This window comes from Coregonus clupeaformis, chromosome 19, assembly GCF_020615455.1.
Source record: "Coregonus clupeaformis isolate EN_2021a chromosome 19, ASM2061545v1, whole genome shotgun sequence".
Classification (NCBI taxonomy): domain Eukaryota; kingdom Metazoa; phylum Chordata; class Actinopteri; order Salmoniformes; family Salmonidae; genus Coregonus; species Coregonus clupeaformis.
Window position 1 is genome coordinate 38,419,745 of NC_059210.1, and position 12,551 is coordinate 38,432,295.

General features: G+C 45.2%; 1 protein-coding gene across 1 annotated transcript in view; it reads left to right on the top strand.

Annotated features, from left to right (window-relative positions):
* Window positions 1-11,440, top strand: part of LOC121559025 — a 35,799-nt gene extending 24,359 nt beyond the window's left edge. The window contains exons 2-3 of the mRNA XM_045205092.1: window positions 248-436; window positions 10,507-11,440. Of these exons, the coding sequence (XP_045061027.1) occupies window positions 248-436; window positions 10,507-11,321 (1,004 nt within the window). The 3' untranslated portion in view covers window positions 11,322-11,440. The remainder of the gene's footprint in view (window positions 1-247; window positions 437-10,506) is intronic.
* Window positions 11,441-12,551: the final 1,111 nt, after the last annotated feature.

The window sequence follows — 12,551 nt, forward strand, 5'->3', positions numbered from 1 at the left end:
TACTTGAGTTAGAAATTAAACGAAAGGCTACAGTAGCCAATTAGTAGCTTGTTAATGTTGTAAAATGAATTTCTCATTCTAAATCAAATGCATTTTCCATAACATCTATTGGTATTGGGCAGATTTAAATAGTGCTTAGGCCTAGATACAGTTAGTAGCCCCAGGCAAAATAAAACATTTTAAATAACGGATTATGAAGCCGTATGGATAATTATAATAATATGTCTTATCAATATCTCTTTGACAGAAGCAGCCACTGAGGTTAAGCCGGGGTTCAAACGACACCCAGATCAAAAAAGGCACTGCCACCCAGGCCAGGGGTTAGCAGGCTGGGCTGGGGGTCAGTGTTGGTACACAGCCAAGCCTGGCTCTGAATCCAACCACCGGGAGACCAGAGGAGGCTGTAGACCAGGCTGCCATCCATCCCCAGAGACAGGTAAGCTACATCAATTTCTAATTCCTAATTCTATGAGCTACACTGACTGCATTATAGCCTGGTCCCAGATCTGTTTATTCTGTATTGTGAACTCTTATGGTCAATCATTGTCATACCAAAGTTGACAAGAAAGCTCGAAGAGATCTGAGACTAGGTTATCAGTGCTAAAAACACCCGGCCCAAATTAGGTTTTCTATGATGCAAACTACTGTACTAGTGTTGCTTCCGTCCCTCTCCTCGCCCCTACCTGGGCTTGAACCAGGGACCCTCTGCACACATCGACAACAGTCACCCTCAAAGCACCGTTACCCGTCGCTCCACAAAAGCCGCGGCCCTTGCAGAGCAAGGGAAACAACTACTTCAAGGTCTCAGAGCGAGTGACGTCACCGATTGAAATGCTACTAGCGCGCACCGCTAACTAGCTAGCCATTTCACACCGGTTACACTCACCCCCCTTTTGACCTCCTCCTTTTTCGCAGCAACCAGTGATCCGGGTCACGGCACCAATATAACAGTGTTGCTTCCGTCCCTCTCCTCGCCCCTACCTGGGCTTGAACCAGGGACCCTCTGCACACATCGACAACAGTCACCCTCGAAGCACCGTTACCCGTCGCTCCACAAAAGCCGCGGCCCTTGCAGAGCAAGGAAAACAACTACTTCAAGGTCTCAGAGAGGGTGACGTCACCGATTGAAATGCTACTAGCGCGCACCGCTAACTAGCTAGCCATTTCACACCGGTTACACTAGCCTGGTACCAACTTTGTACTTGATGCAAATGTGTAATAAATCTGTCCAAGAGGGATTGCAGTTTCTCTTCCTCTGTTCTGACAACTTAAATAGTACTCTGCTATATTCCATCTGTTCACATTCTGTTCACTTTTCTTCTTGTACAGAAGCTGAAGAAGGAAAGAGGGAAAAAAACGATTAGCCTATTAGCCTATTAGCCAATCTTCAATCATTTGAAAATAAATTATATGACCTAAGATTACGGTTATCCTACCAACGGGACATTAAAAACTGTAATATCTTATGTTTCACCGAGTCGTGGCTGAACGACGACATGGACAACATACAGCTAGCGGGCTATACGCTACATCGGCAGGATAGAACGGCTGACTCTGGTAAGACAAGGGGTGGCGGTCTGTGTATATTTGTAAACAACAGCTGGTGCACAAAATCAAATACTAAGGATGTCTCGAGGTTTTGCTCGCCTGAGGTTGAGTATCTTATGATAAGCTGTAGACCACACTATTTACCAAGAGAGTTTTCATCTATATTTTTCATAGCTGTCTATTAACCACCACAAACCAATGCTGGCATTAAGATGGCACTTAATGAGCTGTATAAGGCCATAACTAAACAGGAAAACGCTCATCCAGAGGCAGCGCTCCTAGTCGCCGGGGACTTTAATACAGGGAAACTTCAATCCGTTCGACCTAATTTCTACCAGCATGTTAAATGTGCAACCAGAGGGGAAAAAAACTCTAGACCACCTTTACTCCACACACAGAGACGCATACAAAGCTCTCCCTCGCCCTCCATTTGTCAAATCTGACCATAACTCTATCCTCCTGATTCCTGCTTATAAGCAAAAACTAAAGCAGGAAGCACCAGTGACTCGGTTAATAAAAAAGTGGTCAGATGACACAGATGCTAAGCTACAGGACTGTTTTGCTAGCACAGACTGGAACATGTTCCGGGATTCTTCAGATAGCATTGAGGAGTACACCACATCAGTCACTGGCTTCATCAATAAGTGCATTGAAGACGTCGTCCCCACAGTGACCGTACGTACATACCCCAACCAGAAGCCATGGATTACAGGCAACATCCGCACTGAGCTAAAGGGTAGAGCTGCTGCTTTCAAGGAGCGGGACTCAAACCCGGACGCTTATAAGAAATCCCGCTATGCCCTCCGACAAACCATCAAACAGGCAAAGAGTCAATACAGGACTAAGATTGAATCGTACTACACCGGCTCTGACGCTCGTCGGATGTGGCAGGGCTTGAAAACTATTACAGACTACAAAGGGAAGCACAGCCGCGAACTGCCCAGTGACACAAGCCTACCAGACGAGCTAAACCACTTATATGCTCGCTTCGAGGCAAGCAACACTGAAGCATGCATGAGAGCACCAGTTGTTCCGGATGACTATGTGATCACGCTCTCCGTAGCCGATGTGAGTAAGACTTTTAAGCAGGTCAACATTCACAAGGCCGCAGGGCCAGACGGATTACCAGGACGTGTACTCCGAGCATGTGCTGACCAACTGGCAAGTGTCTTCACTGACATTTTCAACATGTCCCTGACTGAGTCTGTAATACCAAAATGTTTCAAGCAGACCACCATAGTCCCCGTGCCCAAGGACACTATGATAACCTGCCTAAATGACTACCGACCCGTAGCACTGACGTCTGTAGCCATGAAATGCTTTGAAAGGTTGGTCATGGCTTACATCAACACCATTATCCCAGAAACCCTAAACCCACTCCAATTTGCATACCGCCCCAACAGATCCACAGATGATGCTATCACTATTGCACTCCACACTACCCTTTCCCACCTGGACAAGAGGAACACCTACGTGAGAATGCTATTCATTGACTACAGCTCAGCGTTCAACACCATAGTGCCCTCAAAGCTCATCACTAAGCTAAGGATCCTGGGACTAAACACCTCCCTCTGCAACTGGATCCTGGACTTCCTGACGGGCCGCCCCCAGGTGGTAAGGGTAGGTAACAACACATCTGCCACGCTGATCCTCAACACGGGGGCCCCTCAGGCGTGCGTGCTCAGTCCCCTCCTGTACTCCCTGTTCATCCATGACTGCATGGCCAGGCACGACTCCAACACCATCATTAAGTTTGCCGATGACACAACAGTGGTAGGCCTGATCACAGACAACGATGAGACAGCCTATAGGGAGGAGGTCAGAGACCTGGCCGTGTGGTGCCAGGATAACAACCTCTCCCTCAACGTGACCAAGACAAAGGAGATGATTGTGGACTACAGGAAAAAAAAGAGGACTGAGCACGCCCCCATTCTCATCAACGGGGCTGTAGTGGAACAGGTTGAGAGCTTCAAGTTCCTTGGTGTCCACATCACCAACGAACTATCATGGTCCAAACACACCAAGACAGTCGTGAAGAGGGCACGACAAAGCCTATTCCCCCTCAGGAGACTGAAAAGATTTGGCATGGGTCCTCAGATCCTCAAAAAGTTATACAGCTGCACCATCGAGAGCATCCTGACTGGTTGCATCACCGCCTGGTATGGCAACTGCTCGGCCTCCGACCGCAAGGCACTACAGAGGGTATTGCGTACGGCCCAGTACATCACTGGGGCCAAGCTTCCTGCCATCCAGGACTTCTATACCAGGTGGTGTCAGAGGAAGGCCCTCAAAATTGTCAAAGACTCCAGCCACCCTAGTCATAGACTGTTCTCTCTGCTACAGCAGGGCACACCAAGTCTAGGTCCAAAAGGCTTCTCAACAGCTTCTACCCCCAAGCCATAAGACTCCTGAACAGCTAATCATGGCTACCCGGACTAGTTGCACTGCCCCCCCCACCCCCACCCCATCTTTTTACGCTGCTGCTACTCTGTTAATTATTTATGCAGGGTCACTTTAACTCTACCCACATGTACATATTACCTCAACTACCTCAACTAGCTGGTGCCCCCGCACATTGACTCTGCACCGGTACCCCCCTGTATATAGCCTCCCTACTGTTATATTATTTTACTTCTGCTCTTTTTTTCTCAACACTTTTTTGTTGTTGTTGTTTTATTTTACTTTTTTATTAACAAATAAATGCATTGTTGGTTAAGGGCTGTAAGTAAGCATTTCACGGTAATATCTACACCTGTTGTATTCGGCGCATGTGGCAAATAAAATGTGATTTGATTTGATTTGAGTATATATAATTCCATTAAAGCAGTGTAAAGTGTCTACCCCTGTATCTCAAAGGAGATATAGACCTCTACTGCTGTCTGAAGTGTGCAAAAGGCATGCCACTACAACGCCGTCTACAACACATTGGTGGAGCCCTTCGCTAGTACTGCTAGTACATGGTCATCATATAGTCACGCCCAAGGCATAGACTTAAAGGAGAGACTGCTGGACAGACCAAAGCTTGAGGAGGTGGTCCACGAAGACGGTTGTGTGGGGATTATAGAAACGTTTTCTCCCAGGGTCAAGTCTGAGGCGCCAGAGAACACAGGCGATGCCCAACCCTAAAGTGGCTATGTGTGTGGCTGTACTACCAACCCATAGCCACAATATGTGTGCTAAACAAAAACTCTATATTTTCTCATTTTAAAATATTAAATTGAATTTGTCTTGGCTTTGTAATCATCACAGTGCATCAGGTCATGTAGTAACACTGACAAACACTGTCAAGATTTGATGAACCGACAACTTGTTCCTACAATAAGCAATTTATTTCCTATGGGCATGATGATTCATACAGATTGGCTTATATTACTTTATGACATAAAGTAACCTCTGTAGAATTGTACATGTGGTTTTTCTATCTATTAACTCTATGAAGGTACTATACAGAGAAAAAAAACACACTGCTAGTTATACAGCAGGCAAATTGGTCTCAGTTTCTGTGAGTTGAGAGTGAAACGGCAGACCCAAATGTTTATCTTTCCTAAGATATTTGCATGGTTCAGTTTCACACTGAATGGAAAAAGATGAGGATGAGTCCTCCTTGGTGCGTCACAAGAAAATATTATGCAAACCTTTTCATGGTCTTTTACCTCCGTTGACTCGGGGTGAGCTCCTAGAGGAAGCGGAGAGGGAGGTCGTGAGGCAACAAAACCACAACATCTGTTTTCATCATCTCTTTTTACTTAATTGAATGACAGCTCTAAATAAAACATTCCATACGATATCAAACTTCATATCATTAAACTTACAAATATATTAGCCTGGTCCCAGATCTGCTTGTGCTATCATGTCAACTCCTCGTCATGTTTTTCATAACAAGGCGTGGCAAGGAGTAGCGTGATGGCACAAACAGACTGGTGCCCAGGCTCAAAAAATATAAATGCGATTAAAACATCTTTACCTTGGTAACTGTCATAAATATACATTTCATACTGGAGCACAGGAATATTGAACTATTTACTGTGTATCTAAAGACACCTGAAAGATTGTCTATTCTGTCTGTGTCTTGGAGTCTGCTAGCGCTTTATTATCCCCCTTCCTGCAGCAGGGGAGCAACTGCCTGAAACGGGCCAGGTAGAACAGGGGTCCGATGAACAGGCCGAAGTTGGGGAAGGCCAGGAGCAGCTGGAGGATGCGGCAGTGTATGCGGTTAGCCTCCTGGTCCTCCTCCTCCGGGTGCCACATGGACATGAAGGGCACCAGGGCCACCAGAGGAGTGTAGGCCACCACCGAGGGCACCAGCACGGCCAAGATGTTCTTCAGAGCTCTCCTCTTCAGGTTCATGCTGCCCCCAGACACCGACCCGGAGCCCTCCCCAGGCCCGCTCTGGCACAGCACCCACACAATGCCCAGCAGACACAGCAGCATGATCAGGAACAGGACTGAAGTGGTGAGGGCCAAATACAGAGCCATGGAGAACACCCCCTGGAAGTAGGCCAGCAGCATCACCACCAGGGTGAGGAGCCAGGCCAGGGCACACACCCTGGCGCGGTACTCCCATTTCCCCAGCCGTAAGTAGGCCATGGGGTGGGCTGCCGCCAGGTAGCGCTCCACACACAGGCAGGCCAGCAGGAGAGGACAGCCGAAGATGTTGAGGGCGGAGAGGGCTTTGGCCGCCGTGAGTATCTGTTGGGACGCGTCGTAGTGCATGGCAGTGTAGATGTCCATGGGCAGGCAGAGGCAGTAGAGGATGTCCAGGATGGACAGGTTGAGGCCCAGGACCTTGGAGGCTGATAGGGATTTCTTGCTGCTCATCAACAGCCACAGCAGGCCCACGTTGGCTGGGAGACCTGTCAGCAGGGTGAAGATCTTTATGCTCAACCACACAATAGAATCGCCAAGTATGTGGCACTGTTGCATCACCTCGTCTATGTTGCTATCTATGCCGTAGAATAACCATAAAAATTCAGCAAATGATGACGTGGCAAAACTATTGGTGCCATTGGAGTTTTGGTCCCCACAAAAAGAAGAGTTGCTTATGTTGCAGGGTGGTGGTGTAGGGCTACCCCCATTGGAGAAGGTGCTATTGTTGGCCATGGTGTCTCTTCTGAGGAAACGTATCAGAAGACTCTGCAGTAGACAAAAGCAAATCCTTATTTACATAATAATGAATATTTATCAGGAAAAGTACCACCAACCTTTCAAAGTGAATGGGGGAAACACCTGTGGTAATGGGATATCATAACTATTATTTACAATCAATTAACACTCAAGAAGTCATCAATCTCTTATGTTTAGGTTAATCAATCATTTTGACATAAGTCTCAAACACTCCATCCCACTCTACATACAGTACATTGAGATTTAACAAATAAGGTTTATCAATCCTGACATTCACACCTGAGATTATATTTCAAAATGTAAAACAATGTATTTACAGTACATCTTAATTGTTCACAAAAATCTATTTATAGGGCAACCTTCAAGCCATTGAACAATATAATTCCAAGGTTCTTTACTTTACTACATGATCCCAAAGTAATAAACCCTATACATCATAATTACATTATAAGATAGTACTTTAATATAAGGTGTAGGATCTTAATGTGAGCCAGTTTGCTACAGCAGGAAAATAATCCTGCAGCAACAGGAAATGGGAATTATTCTGTGGATTATAATTCATGGAGAAAAAATATATTGGGGTTGATACATTTTCCGTTAGGGCAAATCAAGTCTGAAAACCTTGAATACACTACAGGTTTGCATTTCCTGCTGTACAAGAAAATTCTTAGAAACAAATTGTTGATACATACAAATTCCCCCCTTTGGGGATTAATAAAGTACTATTTTATCTCATCTTGTAATTGAAAAGTGAAGACTTGCGATTTAGTATACAATGAGTGGTAGACAAATGAAGCTGAGAGTAAACTAACCTGATCAGATAGATGAAGGTGGATAGCTGATGAGGACTCTGTGATGTAGCTACAGTGTTTGTCTGTTTTCTAACCCTCCCCTCCTCATCCTTTGCATTTGTCATTTGTCAGAGAGAGAGAGAGAGAGAGAGAGAGAGAGAGAGAGAGAGAGAGAGAGAGAGAGAGAGAGAGAGAGAGAGAGAGAGAGAGAGAGAGAGAGAGAGAGAGAGAGAGAGAGAGAGAATGCTATTTGGCCCTAAACAGAGAGTACACAGTGGCAGAATACCTGACCACTGTGACTGACCCAAATTTAAGGAAAGCTTTGACTATGTACAGACTCAGTGAGCATAGCCTTGCTATTGAGAAAGGCCGCTGTAGGCAGACCTGGCTCTCAAGAGAAGACAGGCTATGTGCACACTGCCCACAAAATGAGGTGGAAACTGAGCTGCACTTCCTAACCTCCTGCCAAATGTATGACCATATTAGAGACACATATTTCCATCAGATTACAGCGATCCACAAAGAATTCGAAAACAAACCCAATTTTGATAAACTCCCTTATCTACTGGGTGAAAAACCACAGTGTGCCATCACAGCTGCAAGATTTGTGACCTGTTGCCACAAGAAAAGGGCAACAGAGAGAGAGAGCGAGAGCATATTCCTGTGATGGTCCATTGGACTTGTGGAAAAGATAAATGTGCTAGACATTTACATTTTAGTCATTTAGCAGACACTCTTATCCAGAGCGACTTACAGTTAGTGAGTGCATACATTATTTTTTTATACCCCCCGTGGGAAACAAACCCACAACCCTGGCGTTGCAAACGCCATGCTCTACCAACTGAGCTACATCCCTGCCGGCCATTCCCTCCCCTACCCTGGGCCAATTGCGTGCCGGTCGCGGCCGGCTACGACAGAGCCTGGATTCGAACCAGGATCGCTAGTGGCACAGCTAGCACTGCGATGCAGTGCCTTAGACCACTGCGCCACTCGGGAGGGGCCAGGAGGGGCCAGGACAGGTATGGGGCTTTTCTTCTCCTCAGAGTCTGACTAAAACTACACCATGCAAATATCCTCTGAAACACACAAACAATGTGGGTTTATAACTTCACACCAAGAAGAAAGTCTCTCAACAACACTTGTTGTTCTTCCTTCGCCTTTCTTTATCTTCCGTATGGCTCTCATCGTGTTGGAACTCTAGGGGAACCACCATAATACCACAGAATACAAAGGGATGTTGATCAATAGGTCTATCAATAGGATGTTGATCAATGGATATTGTGTGTTTTATATACAGAAGTGTAAGCCATATACAAACACAAGATAATGTTTGCTAGTTGATGATGGCCCATTGTACTGAAGGCCATAGCCTTGGCTCTGCTGTAGGTAAGTTATTTTGCACTACTGTATGTTGGCATTCATTCACACTTACTTAATTTACATGTGAATAGCCTAACCCTAGGGTCTGTCAGTTTTTAAAGGCCCAGTGCACTCAAAAACGTGATTTTCCTATGTGTTATATACAGTATATTTCCACACTATGACGTTGGAATAAAATTGTGAAATTGTGAAAATTATGATAATGCCGTTTTAGTGTAAGAGCTGTTAGGAAAAACAGCCTGAAATTTCAGCCTGCTGGGTGACATTAGCTAATTAGTTAATAGACCAATAAGAAAGAGAGTTACAAACCTCAGCTAGTTTTTAGTTTTCCCCACTCAGACCACTACCAGACAGTCCTAGCAAAATTCTTGCTTGAGAAATTGCTCTTTGCTAAGAAGCTATTTTTGTTTCTTTTTGACCATTTTAATTGAAAACAATCACAGTAAGGTACTTAATTGTTACCCAGAAATGATTTGATATTGAGATAAAAATAGCTGCATTGGACCTTTATAGTGTCAATCAGCAGTTGCTACATTAATTTTTTTGACTTATAAATTAATGATATGTAGCCATTGATTCTTGAAGAATATAACTTACAAATGCCTAATGAGCTTTGTTCAACTGTTGTTCCCCTTCAGAACCCAAAATATAAGCTTGTTTTACGCCAATGTTTGTAAACAAAGAAAATGTAAACAAACACTAGGCTACATAGCCTCAAAACGTGGTTAAAACTATAATTTTGATATCATGGATGATCAGTCCTTGGATCTGTAGCTCTGTCTATGAATTTGAGAGTGGTTCCATTTCTCCAGCCCCATCCCTCAGCTTTTTACCAAACCAGGGGCGGGGCAACGGCTTTGTTTTTGTTTCTACCGCTGATTGCCGCTTTAAATGGAAGATTGAGTTAATTGTCTTTATGATGTCATATTTGGCTACCATGGACAGAATTCTTTTTTGGAACTTTGGAAACATACCACTTGTCCTCTTGGGACACCTGACCGCTGATCAAAGTCCCCATCCCCATACACTAATTTCATTTTGATTGGGTATTTGCGTGCAGGACGTTTCCAAAGCGGGTAAAGGTGGTGGGGCAGGGTCTTTAGCCAAATTTGCTGTAAAATGGATTATTTAACGCCCTGCCCGGATAGATATTTGATGACCTTGAGCTACACAACAATGCTTGACTCAAAGGATGATTCTGCAGGTATAATTGTCACGCCCTGACTCTGAGGACTTGTATTTGTTGAGTCAGGGTGTGTATTTTCCGTGTTGTGTGTTGCTATGTTGTGTTTTCTATGTTTAGTTTCTAGATCGTTTAGATCTATGTTGGCCAGGGTGGTTCCCAATCAGAGGCAGCTGTAGCTCGTTGTCTCTGATTGGGGACCATACTTAGGTAGCCGGTTGGCACTAGTGGGTTGTGGGATCTTGTTCCGTAAAGGTATGTTGTTTGTAAGCTACCTTGGACTTCACGTTTCGTTTGTTGTTTTGTCGTGTGTTTAGCCGTAAATAAATATGAATGCATATCACGCTGCACCTTGGTCCTTCTCGTTCGTAAACGATCGTGACAATGATGCAGATCTTGTTGCATGCTGAGCTATGGAACTAACTTGGAACTAAGTTTTTATCACATACAGTAACATCAACCTCTTCTCTTCCCTGCCAGGAAAAGATATCAGCTTCGCCTGGGGCAAGGGAGTGGACGTGCGTGTGACGAACCGCCTGCGGGTCCCGCTAACACCAGACAACTTGCAGTCGCTTTCCTTCAGCATTCCGGGCCTTCACACGCGACTCAACACAACACTCAAACATGTAGGCCTGTTTCACTATGGCCATTTACTGGTGTACAACCTGCCATCAGTGCCTGCCGACAAACCAGACGAAGACAGCGGGGTGTCCCTCGCTCCTCCAATGAGCTGCTTTTATTTGGGAGAGGACGGTGGAGAGGTACTGGGCTCAGCACGAGATGATGCGCACGTGGGGATTGTCTCAAATTCTGTCTCATCGGAGGGCGACTGCTTGTATTCAGCAGGACAACCTGAAGATTCTCCATTAATGGACTCTCCAGATTTGAGAGGCAGTGACGAGCAGTCTCTGTGCAGCGGTTCAGAGAATTTCTACACATGTCCATCTGCAGCATCTCTGGACTCCGTTCCGTCCCCTTGGAGTGCGCATTGGGCGTCAGCCATCAGGTCCCCGCATTATGGGTCAGGGTCATCCTCAAACCTGCCGAGCTCCACACCGACCAGCAAAGACAATAGTGACAGTAATGAGCTGCTGTCGGTGGAGTTCAAAGGGAGGCGCTACATGCGGGTCCTGTCCCGGGTCAAGCCTAGGACGGATGAAGACGTGGAGGCCAGTTGGACGGTGACAGACTTCACGAAGCGCGGGGAGCCCGTGTTCTCTCTGCGGCTTGACTTCATGCGGCCCCGGCCACCCTTACCCCGGTGGATGGAGGGCATAGCAGAGAATTACTGGTGATGATGATGGGCTTGACAAGAACTGAACAGTACATGTCAATTTTTTACTGATCTGCCTCCAATGTTGAGGAACATCTGACCAATTCCTACTGTCAAATAAACAAACTCCAATTAAACCTATGGCTGTGTTATTTATCAAAGAATTGTGTCAGCATAATGTGGAATATAATATAATTATTTATCAGGCCTAATCATTGAGGCTGTGATCATTAAATGTCAAGTTGAATTGACAGCTTAGGCTACCTGACTCTATCCTGTAAGCCTACTCTTTCCTCTTTCTCACTAAAAGCATCCCCAACATTTCATATTAAGCTATGTTTCATCTATCGTCCAAAACATAGACTTCATAAGGTTGGCTACCTTTTGTTATTTATTAAAATAATTGAAAACTTCAATTAAAATCTGATATATGTAGGCCTAGCGGAGCTTAGTCTCTGAAATCCCAGACCTATGGCTGGAACAGTGGTACATTTTCGGAGGCAACCCGTCTGTCTAGAGAGACTAGCAGAGCTCCCAGTAATTCTCTCTCGCCTATCAAAATAAACAAAACGATTTTTAACTATAGCTCCCGAAATGTAATGTCTGTTTTTATGTGTGTGAAGCCAAAGACAACTTTCCACATTGTGTAGATCACTACCTGTACTGTTACAAGCAACCTCAATGGCAGTGGGCGTGGCATGTTAGAGGCAATGCTAATGGTCAGATTTTGATTAAATGTATTTCTGAAGTACAGAGGAAGATTGCAGTGGGCCTCAAAAGAATCTGAAGTATCGTACTTTGAACTTCGGAGCAGAGCACCCGTCAAAAGAGTCATCTCAGGGGTAACAATGGATGTTCAGGTTGAATACCTGAAGAGAATTCCTGGTCTGTTTAGTGCCCAGCGTCTGACCCGCTGGGTGAATGGAGAAAAATAAGAAAGTCTGTCGGTCCTGTTGTTTTTTGATAAAGAGCACCTACCTACGCATGTGAAGCTTGGTTACGTAAGATATGCTATAAGTGTAGTAGGGTGGCCGTTGTGTGCAGAGATGGTCCTTTGCTCCGTACAAACAAAAAACTGTACGGGCCCAGTAATAAGGTATTACCAGTGGTAGGGCAGTTGGTGAGTAAACTGGAGAGTAAAGACAAAAGTGCCATCTAGCCTGTCTTCATCATTGACACTCTGGACAGACCGTTGCTGGGGCTGCCAGCAATTGAAGCATTGCAACTCATTGAGAGAGTGAGCGAACTGGAG